Here is a 13,429-nt window from a genome sequence, read left to right as displayed (position 1 = left end):
TTGTTAGTTTTGAAAAAAATCTTCGATCAATCATAAGATTATCTATTAATGAAACTAATTTTTCTTGTCCAATTGATTTTAAATGAATCTCCAAAGACTTGTGATGATCACCGCAAGGGACTTCTGAAGAAACTGGCTCCACACAAACAGCGATAACTTTTACAATTATTACAATAATTTTTTTTTTTTGAAATTTTGCTTAAGTCAAGTCCAAACATGATGTATTATTGCTATGTTTTTATTTTTGTAAAATAAAACAATTGACTAGGAAAACAAAAAATATTTAAAATCGTCATTTTTCCGGCCTCTGACTACCCCTAAACCCTTAAAATAAGTCGCGGAAAACGTTGTTTTTGTTTTGGATTGTTTTAAAAAAAAAACAGATATTCCAAATGGATCATTTACACCTTAGTGGACACAAAAGGCAGCAGATTAACCAAATTGTATTGTCACTCGAAAAATTTGCATGCAGTAGTCTGGTCGGGTCTACTTTAATGGAGTCGAGACTAGATTAATGCAACTCAGGAAAATGAAATTAATCGTTCGAGTCAACTTTCGCAAAAAGGTTTCAGCTAAACTAAATGTTGAAACCGAAATAATCTTTGGCGTATTGACAGTCTGTCTAATAGAAGCGTGACTTACAGAATTCAAACTTAGAATACCGTTATAAAGAAAAAATATTTAACCAGCATATTTGAAGAACTGTGCTGCAACTGACCATGATTCTTTAGCTATGTCCTAATAAAAATCCTTCATAATAAGTAATGAGAATGCTTACGAGAAATAACGGTGGATATCTCTAGGATACCGGTTTCTTAAAGAAAACAATATAAACAAGTTTAGGGAATTTTAAGCAATCAAGTTTTCTTTAAGAAATCATCGACTTACATATTTGCCCTAATTTATTGGTTTTTTTTTATAATTGACGCACACATCCCTGTTAGGTGTTTGACTTAGCTCCTCCTCAAATTTGTGGTGCGTGGGGTGATGTTGTGCCACAAATGGAAGAACCCAGAATTTCATCTTAAGTCCTTTACTTGCGCACCTCCACTTCTAGACAGCGTCCGCAAAAGGCACTGGAAGTAATGCCAAGTCTCAACGCATTGACGGCTTACGGGCAATGCCTGGTAAGGGGTCTTTCAACAATCGAAAGCTGAGATCTTGCCAGCCTTGGAAAATTCTGATCCACGTGTGTCCAGAGGCATCTCAATATTACAAGTTGGTGTACTGGACCTCAATTTTCACCTAGCAAACAGTCCTTTAGACTCTCTTCAGCTGCTTAACTAATGTTTTTCTTCACCAGACGAAGACTCCGAACAACAAAATTGGCTTAATAAAAATGTTGTAGAGCCAACAACGCTACAGCTACAGACGAGAGGCCCACTTTTTATCAATGGTACCACCACAGCTATGCAGGCCAGTTGTTGCTTCTCAATTTTGGGCTTCCCCGTTAACTTTTTGTAAAGTCTTAGATCTTAAAGGCGCTGGACCCTGCAGAAAGTCTCAACGAAGCACCCCCTATTGAGGGGATTGAGCTCTGAATATCTTATAACACAGTAGCCGGGCACAGTCAATGGACCACTTAGTAGATACATTTGGCAAGGCAGGGATGCCAAATCGTACAGGGTACCCAAAAACTTTCCTCTTACAATAAGTACCAGGTCAAAAGGCACCACCATATAGAGTGAAATGTGCAGTTATTCAAATTTCTCTACAAGGAAAATTTGGACAAGGAAGTTTCTTATTTGTATATTTGTATTTTCATTAAAGTTTCTTGTTGAACTCCTATTGAATATCACACATTTCTTGGGGAGAAGCCCTCACTTTTTTTATATTCTCTTTTGGTGATATTATTTTTCACATATAATTGTTAAGAGCCGTATTTCGTACAAAAATAGTGAAAGAATCTACATTTTTATATGTCTAGACCTTTTAGAAATGCACCGCGAATCGAATCTAAAATTATAATTGCTCGTACGCCTCAATGATAAACAAATTATTAATTATAATTATTTTGTAGAAATAATAAGACATATAATTTAATATTTTTTACTTACAATATTTTAATTATTGTAAATATAAAAATTAGAGCTTTTTAATTAAACAAAAATTTTCTTTAAAAAAATATATTTTAATATCGTTTGTAATCCTTTCCATCGTTGCGGTTAAACTGTCTTCCGCAATAATTTATAAAAATATTATACATATATATATATACGAGTCTAATATAATTTAATAAATAATATGCTTACTTTTTAGTAAAATTTGAACTTTAATCTTTGCCAAAAATATTTATTATCTAAAAACAATAATAACATACGAATACTTATTCTACTTTACAAACAAAATACCCCTAGTTCATAATAAACGAATCCCGTTACTCTTTTCTATTTGCATATATGCAAATATCACTATTTTGTCATGCCTGGAGTACCTAAATATATACGCCAATAAAGGGTACCTACAAATACACTAAAGTGGGCGTAGTTTACGCAGTCACCCTCGCCAACGACATTTGTAGAAGCGAGATAGCACATTGAAAGCTGCAAAATCACTGTGTGCAAAGCAGACAAAGCGAATGACAGAAGCCATCAATAAATCTGTGAAGTGGTGAGTTCCACTGTCACATAGTGCTGCGCTTTTAGTGCTACGGCTTTAGTAATGGCTGAGGTGGATTGAAAAGTGTGGATACAAAAGCAAAAATCAACAAGTAGCCTATTAATTAAATGCTTGGTTGAGTGAGGAGAAAAGTTTTGCGCTTGGCTAAGAGAGAGCGAGAGAGAGAGAGAGAGAGAGCATGGCACCCAAATTTTTTATACTGTGCGCATACGCTTGTGGTTAATGAGCGGCATTTGCTAGTGGTTTCAAATGTGCCAGTGAGTTGCGGTGGGAGAGTAAATGAAGCTACTTTGTTTGGCAGCTAATACGCGTGTGAATGCTTTCGGATATGTGTGTGAGAATGCTTTATGTGATTGTTTGTTTGTTCGCTGGCTAATGCTGATTCCTACGAGAATTGAAGTGACTTGTGGTTTTTGTCTGAAGTTGCCTTTTCTCTGCTTTTTGTGCGATGGTATGGTGTGGTGTGATGTTATGGAAGCTGGATGTGCTACACAATTGCATTGGTTTTGTTGTTTTCAATAAGAATTTCAACGCTCTTCACATTTGCTGCTGTCGTTTTTATATAAATTCATGCATATGTATGTATATACATTATTTTATTTATTTAGTTTGTAAAAAAACATTCATTTCAGATTTTTTCGTATGAATGTGCGGCAGCTTTTTATTAACAGCAGTTTAAGTAAAAAACGCGAACGAATCGCTAGGCGCGGCGCGTGCATTTTCGGAAAGTGGAACCAAACAATTCTAATAAAAATTAAATTTGGTATACCGATTAGTGTGTGACGTGTGATAAAAGAACGTTTTTTTGTTAAGTCCTCACTAACTGAAAGTTCTTGCAGTAAATTGTACAGTTCTTGTATAAAATTTTATTTTCATAAAAATACTTGTAAACATTTGCAAGAAAAACTAAAAAGTGCTCAAATGCGCACGGTCAGAGTAAAACAATGAAATTTCCTGGGCGCAACAACAACAAAAGCTTCACAACAATAGCCGCAGCTCATAGTGCTGGCGTCAGTAGTGGCATGCGCTCCTCAAAATATGCAAACTCCAATAAGGACAACAACAAGGATACTGGCAAAGACCGACGTATGCCAAGTTTGTTGTCGAATGCGGTAAAAATGAAAATTACAAAGTGCAATGCTACCAAATTGGCGAATGCAGCCAATGGAAATAAAGGCTCAACAGCAACAACAACAACTACACCATCAACATCATTCAATAACAATATCGGCATATTGCTGAGCGAGAATCATATAAAGCAGAGTGCACCAGGCGCACCAGACCCACAAGGATTGCAATTATTGAGCCAGCTCTATCGACCCACGCAAGGAGGTGGTGGAGAGAGTGGGGAGTTGAATGCCAGGGGATCATATATGTTGAATGTGTCTGGTATTGGTGGTGTCGACAGTGCATTGTTACGCGCGCAAATGCAACAACAACCGCTCTACTTGCGGCAGCAGGATAAGCTATTGACTGAAGACGCAACAATAACAACTTTAGTGGAAAATCGCTATGCGCTCGATGTTGCAGTGCCTATGGACACAGGAGTGACAGTGAGCAATGCTATGCGAAAAGAAGAACAACGTAGCTCGCCACAGCCAATGCTATCCGGGCTGGCAAGGACAACAAAGACGTTCACAGGGCCTGAGACGAGCTCGGCAGAGCAGTCAACCGTGCAACAACAACGACAATGTATGCGCAGCACAGACGAGAATGGTGAGCAGGGAAGAAATATCCACTCTCATGAAACGACCCCAACAGTGTCTTCGTCATGCACATATGCGATCTCGCACTCGAATACTCGATCGTCATCACCACCACCACCACCACTACCAAAAACACAATCGAAACCAGAACACACACAAGCAGAACAACAACAACAACCACCTTCGTCGTCATCTTCGTCCGCACTGCCTTCGAATTCGCCATCGCATTTGGCTTCGTTGCTTGCGCTGCCTGCCAGTTCGCCGTCGCCGTCAGCGTCTTCTGCGGCAGGGACAGCGGCAGTGTCCGTGTCGTCGTTAAGGTCCGCGACACCACAACTTATATCAGTTGTCAACGAAACATCAAACCAAACGGTGTTACGTACGATCGCTGAAGCCCGAACAACAGCAAATGCAACAGCGACAGCAACAGCAACATATATAGTAACGGCCTTTGAACAAACGTCAATTGACACAAAGAGAAAAACTCCCACAACATTTGCAACGAATGCAAATTTCGAAGTGAAATTAGAGAATAACGAAGACGTCGAAACGGATAACCAACACCAGCAACGACAAAGTAGTGACGTCGTTGTTCGGGATGGTGTCGGCAACACGGATCAACAACAGTTAGCGTCGCGAGATAAAAATGCCAAAAAAACTGATAAGTGTCGAAATGCGATAACAACGTCTACGACGATAACAACAACAAAAATCATAACACCGACAGCAACAGTGCCGCCGCTTGAAACGACAAATGTCGCGCAAATATCGGTTATCAACAACAATAACAACAATAGTAATAACAGTAATAGCAAAATAGGTGTTTGTGTGAACAATACGAATTCAAGTGAAATTAAAAGTGTAAAAATTAGTGATGAACAAAAAGAACAAGTGGAAATCCGTAAAGCAACGGTAGATCAGCAACAAAGCGATTTATTGCCGTTGCACTATCGAGGGGCGAACAATTCAGTGATTATAGCCAACTTTAGCTGCAACAATAGCAACAGTAATAACAATACCACGACTAGCGCTGAACACTACGAACAAGAAGAAGAGCAACCAGCTGCAGTACAAGAGCAACAGCAACAACAACAGATTTTGCAACACGAGCAGCAGCAGCAGCAAGATCAGCATTTTGCCGAGTCGCACTATCTGCGATACGCCCAAACACTAGTGCAGGATAACATCACCGAACAACAACAACAGCAACAACAATTGCTGCAACTCACCTCGAATATACTCAACGGCACCGATCCCAATTTAAATTTGGTCGTCGCTGCGGAGTTGCAACAGCAACAGCAGCATCATCAACAGCAGCAACAACAACAGCAACAGCATCACCCACATTGGTTGTCCGCGTACAATAGCTGTGCCTACGATCTATCGCGACATCACCAACAACTGCAACAGCAGCACCATCAGCAACATTTACTACAACTGGAGCAACAACAACAGCAGCAACACCAACAACAGCAGTCCAAAGAGCTGCTCGATAAAACCGATTTAATTGCCTTGCATCCATCACATCTGCTATTTCCTTCACATTTGACTTCAGCGGCGCCTTACGTACACTCACCTCCGCCCCATCTGCATCCGCACACACACCCGCATCATTCACAATTTATCGACGACAATATGCGCAACAATTTTAGTTTGTACGCGCCTTACGGTAGCAATCCACACGAACATCTGCAACACCACGCGAACACCGGCGCTGCGCCCAGCAGCATCGATGAAGTCATACAGGATACACTCAAAGATGAGTGTCTCGAGGATCATCATACGGGCGTCAGCTATTGCACACTGACGACAGTGCCCGACTTAAAGGATGCCTACCATCATCAGCATATGTTGGCGGCGGCAGAGCAGCAAGTGTTGACACCCACCCAACTGCATCAGTTGCATGTGGCCACACATCTTCACAACAATTCGGTTAGTTCGGGTGGAGGTTCACCTTCGCCTACGTCACTTTCACATGGCGGTGCGGCAGATGTCTCCAGCTTTACACAACTCACAAATGCGACTACCTATCGTGATGTCTACGGTAGTTTTACACCTGACCACACAGTCATGTCGCTTTTTCCGTCCTCGCTGAGTCCGGTCTTGTCTGGGTGAGTGAATATATTTTTTTTAATTTTATTACTTCTTTTTGCTTATTAAACTTAAGGGATACGAAAGAATTACAAAGTGGGAATAGCTTGTGAAAAGAAGAAACCGTTCGTACTGCTTAAAAAGTTCTATAGATATAAACGATTTATGAAGCCCTAGATTGGGTGCCCAACTCAGCTCTATCTTAAGTTTAATAAGGGAACTCGGGTTGGCTGAGGTATTGTGATAAATAGAGGGCACAAAAGGCCATGAGGTTGAAGTGAAAACCTCAAAGATAATTTAATCCATACATCTTAGGCACTTAATCCCCGATGAATTAAAGCATCTCTCATTTGAATTTACTATCAACTTTTCGTTGCTTTGTTTTGAGACGCTTTGAAGTTGAGCTCCAGAAAATAATTGCTTTCTTGCATATCTTGATTTTGACTTAAGCCACGTCCAAGCTTTGTTTGGCTTATTCAAATCTTTGCTGGCCAGTCCTTTGCAGAGTCGAAGGTGTTAAGGCAATTCCTACAACGTGGCGCAGAATTAAGCATTCAATTTTGTTTTTGAATAACTTTTTTTGCTAAATGAAAAAAATATTTTGAGTGATGGACATCTTTATTTTGACCTTTATGCGCTCCCTTGCTTGCATGTTTGTATACTGTACCTGTTCAGTTAACAGGTGCCAAATATGATTGACGTAAGACGCTTTTTGCCAAGATTATAAAACTTGCGATAGGGTGACTAATTTTGCGCGATAAAAGTAATGCATATTTTTAATTAAGAAATGCGATCATTTATTGAATAAAAATTAAAGATCTGTCTTTAAAAAACGCTTTGAATTAATCACTAACCAGAAAAGTTCATATTTGACGAGGTGTAAACATAAACATAACAGGACGATTCTTCTACATATGGTTCAAGCAGCTCACAACGTCCGGGATTAGCCCACGTATCCTCTGGTTAGCTTCCGAACACCCGTTCGGGAGTGAGCTAACGTGAGAAGGCGAAGCATCCCAGCATAGCTGGTTGTGCGCTGGGTTTGGGACCCGCCACTTAAAAAGCCCCCCCAATGAAAACAGCAACAAAGCCTCGGATGAGAACTTCCAACACTGATGACGACCCCTGCAAACGAAATAAGGAATACGATTTGAGGGCATGCACCTGGAATGTCCGGTCCCTTAATGGGGAAGGTGCCTCTGCCCGGCTGGTTGATGTCCTCGTGAGAGTAAAGGCTGACATCACTGCCATCCAAGAGATGCGATGGACGGGGCAAGGTAAGAAAAACCTAGGACCTTGCGACGTCTACTACAGCTGCCATGTAAAGGAGCGCAAATTCGGTGTAGGATTTGTTGTGGGAGAGAGACTTCGTCGCCAAGTACTGTCGTTCACTCCGGTGGACGAGCGTCTCGCAATAATCCGCATCAAAGCGCGATTTTTTAACATCTCGCTAATTTGCGCCCACGCCCCGACGGAAGAGAAGGACGATGCGACCAAGGATTCTTTCTATGAGCGCTTGGAACGTTCCTATGAGCGCTGCCCCCGCCACGACATAAAAATCGTGCTTGTCGACTTCAACGCCAGGGTGGGCAAGGAGGGAATTTTTGGTCCCACAGTCGGAAAATTCAGCCTGCACAACGAAACATCCGGCAACGGACAGAGGCTGATCGACTTCGCCGGGGCCCGAAACATGGTAGTCTGCAGCACCAGATTCCAGCATAAAAAGATACACCAAGCTACTTGGCTGTCCCCTGATCGAAAAACGCGAAACCAGATCGATCATGTTGTGATAGATGGAAGACACGCTTCTAGTGTATTAGATGTACGTACGATCCGAGGAGCCAACATCGACTCGGATCATTACCTTGTTGCAGCCAAATTGCGCACACGCCTCTGTGCAGCAAAAAACGTACATCTACCTACGCAAAGAATGTTCGACATCGAAAAGCTGCAATCACAATAGACAGCCAGAAGATTCGCCACTCGACTCTCACTCCTGCTCTCGGAGAGCACTGCCCAACACACCGGCATGCGCGAGCAATGGAGCAACATTTCTCGGTCCCTACGTACCGCCGCCGAAGAAGAATTCGGATTCCGGCGAGCCCGAAAAAACAATTGGTACGACGAGGAATGTCATGCTGCCGCAGGAAGAAAGGATGCCGCCTATAGAGCCACGCTGCGATCGGGCGCAACGCGAGCCATGTGGGATCGCTACAGAGAGCTGAAAAAGGAAGAGAGACGTATTATCCGAAAGAAGAAACGTGAGGCCGAAATACGTGAGTGCGAGGAAATTGAGATGCTGGCCAATAGGAACAACGCCCGAAAATTCTACCAGAAAGTTCGGCGGCTTACAGAAGGTTTTAAGACCGGGGCGTTTTCCTGTAAGAACAAAGACGGTGATCTGGTGACTGACGTACAGAGCAATCTTAAATTATGGAGGGAACACTTCTCGAACCTGTTAAACAGTGACAGCTGCGCATGTCATAGAGAAAGTGAAGATCCCGATACCCCAATCGTTGACGACGGAATTATCGTTCCGTTACCCGACCATGACGAGGTGAGAATAGCAATATCACGGCTCAAGAACAACAAAGCCGCGGGCGCCGACGGACTGCCGGGTGAGCTATTCAAACATGGCGGCGAGGAGCTGGTAAGGTGCATGCATCAGCTCCTATACAAAATATGGTCGGATGAAAGCATGCCTGCCGATTGGAATTTAATCCATAAGAAGGGCGATCCTGCAATTTGTGCCAATTACCGCGGGATTAGTCTTCTAAATATCGCCTATAAGGTTCTAGCGAGCGTATTGTGTGAAAGGCTGAAGCCCACCGTCAACCAACTGATTGGACCTTATCAGTGTGGCTTCACACCTGGAAAGTCTACCATCGACCAAATATTCACAATACGCCAAATCTTGGAAAAGACCCATGAAAGGAGAATCGACACACACCATCTTTTCGTCGACTTCAAAGCTGCATTCGACAGTACGGAAAGGAGTTACCTGTATGCCGCTATGTCTGAATTTGGTATCCCCGCAAAACTAATACGGCTATGTAAGATGACGTTGCTCAACACCAGCAGCACCGTCAGAATTGGGAAGGACCTCTCCGAGCCGTTTGATACCAAACGAGGTTTCAGACAGGGTGACTCGCTGTCGTGTGACTTCTTTAACCTGATGTTGGAGAGCATCGTACGAGCCGCAGAACTTAATCGCTCAGGCACAATATTTTATAAGAGCGTACAATTGTTGGCGTATGCCGATGATATTGATATCATCGGCCTTAACAACCGCGCTGTTAGTTCTGCCTTCTCCAAACTGGATAAAGAGGCAAAGCGAATGGGTTTGGTGGTGAACGAGGACAAAACGAAGTACCTCCTGTCTTCAAACAAACAGTCGGCGCACTCGCGTATCGGCACTCACGTCACTGTAGACAGTTATAATTTCGAGGTTGTAAAAGACTTCGTTTATTTAGGAACCAGCATTAACACCGATAACAATGTCAGCCTTGAAATCCAACGTAGAATCTCTCTTGCCAACAAGTGCTACTTTGGACTAAGTAGGCAACTGAGCAGTAAAGTCCTCTCTCGACGAACAAAACTAACACTCTACAAGACTCTCATCATGCCCGTCCTAACGTATGGCGCAGAAGCGTGGACGATGACAACATCCGATGAAGCGACGCTTGGAGTGTTCGAGAGAAAGATTCTGCGTAAGATTTTTGGACCTTTGCACGTTGGCAACGGCGAATATCGCAGGCGATGGAACGATGAGCTGTATGAGCTTTACGGCGACATAGACATAGCGCAGCGAATAAAGATCCAGCGGCTTCGTTGGCTGGGTCATGTCGTCCGAATGGATACAAACGCTCCGGCTTTGAAAGTATTCGATGCGGTACCAGCTGGTGGTAGCAGAGGAAGAGGAAGGCCTCCTCTGCGTTGGAAAGATCAGGTGGATAAGGACTTGGCTTCACTTGGTGTGTCCAACTGGCGCCGGTTAGTACGAGAAAGAAACGACTGGCGCGCTTTGTTAAGCTCGGCCAAAATCGCGTAAGCGGTTATCGCGCCAATTAAGAAGAAGAGAACATAAATTTTAGAAAATTACGCGCCCTTCAATGTACGTAAAGCTGCGATTAGGCGTGTCTGTGAAATACTTCACATTTGTTTTGATATTTGCGATAAAAATTTGAATATTGAAACGAAAAATTAATTGACTTAGTCGAAAATTATCTGTGCTCTTGCGACAAAACGCAAATGTTATCAATAATTCTTCTTCAATATCAGCTGTTTATGGTTACGACACCACTAACGGCTAACAGCTTAACGGTTGCATATCTATATATGTACGTAGTAGTAAAACCAAAAGTAACCACGTAACAAAATCTTCTAACGCTCACACAACAATCAAATTGTGCTCTAAAAAATTGGTTGTTGCCTGACGGTGGCACCAAGTATTTAAGGATTAATAATGTGGAACGAATTCACCGCTAATCGAAAACAGTAGAGTGGTGAATTGAGCCCGTACCCCTCATAATAGAGGTCTCTTCTATTCGCCACTTATCTACTCAGGCTTACTTGACGAACAATTTGCATGCGAAAACAACAAGAAAGTTATCGAGCAAAATTCGTCGCTAGCGAGTACGGCTGTACCTCATAAAACTGGTATAACTCACCATTTTACAAACAAATGTAATTTTAGGCAGCTCTATTCTAGCGCTGCCCAGATATGTTTATTTATACCAGTAGCTTCATCTATTCGCCAATTGCTAACGCTTGCCGAAGAGAAGAGACCCAGGCAGATTTTACCCCATAGTACGACTAGCAACAAAGGCGGAGGAGATAAGAACATACTTAAGTTTGTGGAGATTAGCTTCAAAAAGAGATTTTAATCAATATAATTCGTCAACATGATTTGACACGTCTCTACTAGGCGAAAAATTTGCATGCAAAAGCAATAACAAAGTTACCGAGCAAGATTCGCCACAAGCGGGTGTGGCTGTACGTCAGAACTCAACTGTCAACTGATAATGAACTTTCTGATATTAGGCAAGTTTCATTACTAATACTCATTAAGTGCTTCCAAGCAATTGTCATTTTTGTCAGTTCTTATCCTGTGATGCCAACGTACCTTTATTTATATATATTTTTGTCCTTTTCGTTTATTTCAAGTCTAGAATATAATTATAGTTTTGACCACTTAGAGCTAATATGAAAGGACATTTAAAAATCTTAGAAAGCTTCCGACATACTCCTTTTTCTTCTTGATGTCGTATAATAGTCAATACGTTTTCAGTTTCCACAAAATTGCGTGTAACCTTAAAAAATACCTGCAGGAGGGGTAGTTTTGCTCACAAAACACGAAACTTTGTCTAATCTCCGAAACTACTACAAAAATTGAAATGCAGGTTTCAAAAATAACTTCTCGCAAGTGTTTTGGGGCAATTTCCATCAAAATGAGTTCGCTGAAAGAAGGTTAACTTACAAGACACACATTTTACTTGTTACTTAGTATAAGCTGAGAAACGGTATCTACCAAGCAAACGACATAAATATTCTAAACTTCAATGATATATATGAGCATACATATATACGAGTGTATATATATAAAGGATAAAGCCATAAAATAAGAGCTCTTGATTTATTCCATTCGTTCACAAAAAAGTGCAGAATGGCTGCGCTGTTTCCATTTTTTTGGGAAGCAGTGAAAACTTTAAAAACAAAAGGCGATTTAAAGGCATTTGAAGTGGTGATTCATACACAATCCAACTAGCGCTTCTGTAAGAATATATATCTGCTCCAACACCAAAATCCATTTTAGAGCCATCTGTATAGACTGTAATGTCGAAGTTGTTTAGTCAGAGTCCCTTAAGGGATTGTTCATTAAAATTTTTATATAAATTTTCTAGTTATATTTAAATCAAATATGAATTAACAAATTTTTGTTTAATGCAAAATTTTGATTTCATACCATTTTTGGGTCCGTTTATTTATTATTTAAATTCAGTTTGTGCTCTTTTCCTGAATTGAATTGCGAAAAACTGCCATACAAAAATTGGATGATGGGAAGTAACACAAAAAAAGTATTTTTACTAATATATAAGCAAATTTTTACAACATTTTTGGTTTGGTTATAAACTAGAAGGGCGGTCTCCTCTGCATAATCTTTTTTTACATTCAAAAAATTTATAATATATGAAAGAGTAAAAAAAATAATATCAGAATTCAAAAAGTTATTTACATAAAGGGTGGTTAAGTTTCAAGGGCTGGTGTTGATTTTGCATAAAATACAATTTTTTTAGGAAATTATTGTCATTTCTCTTTATTATGATAATATTAATATTATGATAATTTTAACAATATATGGCTCAATTACGTATGGAATATCGGCCAAATGACCGCCGCGGCATCGGCGGCACACCTCCATCCGATGGCCCAAATTTCCGATGACGCTGAGGCATAATTGAGGTTCTATGATGTTAATGAGCCGAATTATTTCATCCTTTAGCTCTTGAATTGTTGCTGGCTTATCGACGTACACCTTTTCTTTCAAATAACCCCAAAGAAAGAAGTCCATCGGTGTCGTTGACGTTTAGGTGTGGTTCACATTCAACATCGGCCCTTGAAATTTAACCACCCTTTATAAGTCTCTTACAATGGGCCCGTTGCGGCAGCGAATTCGACTGAGAGCGAAATAAATAATCAGAAAAGTCGGAAATAACAGACAAGTATAACTTAATGCGTAATGCAAGGTGTCCTTTCGAAAAGTGGAGCACTTAGTTTGTTGGATGGCAGGCGAAATTCCTGATAGCACACAAGATGAAATAGCCAATTTGCTCCCCTTGTAGTTCTATAGCTGGGCTCACTTGATGAAACATTTTCATTTGAAAGCAAACCCGATAACTTTGGGTTAGTTATCTTTTCTCACTTTGGCCTTAAACATGTGACAGCAACTTTGCTCTGGCATTGCCGAATATTTTCAGCAATAGTGACCAATGACGATAGATCAAATGGATGAA

General features: G+C 41.0%; 1 protein-coding gene across 3 annotated transcripts in view; it reads left to right on the top strand.

Annotated features, from left to right (window-relative positions):
* Positions 1 to 3,259: 3,259 nt before the first annotated feature.
* Positions 3,260 to 13,429, top strand: part of LOC128868187 (box A-binding factor) — a 48,985-nt gene continuing 38,815 nt past the window's right edge. The window contains exon 1 of one of the 3 annotated variants that reach the window (XM_054110029.1): positions 3,260 to 6,436. In XM_054110029.1, coding sequence (XP_053966004.1) covers positions 3,564 to 6,436 — 2,873 coding nt within the window. In that variant the 5' untranslated portion in view covers positions 3,260 to 3,563. The remainder of the gene's footprint in view (positions 6,437 to 13,429) is intronic. The other 2 variants (XM_054110014.1, XM_054110021.1) reach the window with 2 other exon arrangements.

Source organism: Anastrepha ludens, chromosome 2 (genome assembly GCF_028408465.1).
Source record: "Anastrepha ludens isolate Willacy chromosome 2, idAnaLude1.1, whole genome shotgun sequence".
Lineage (NCBI taxonomy): Eukaryota > Metazoa > Arthropoda > Insecta > Diptera > Tephritidae > Anastrepha > Anastrepha ludens.
This window is presented reverse-complemented; position numbering and strand designations above follow the sequence as displayed.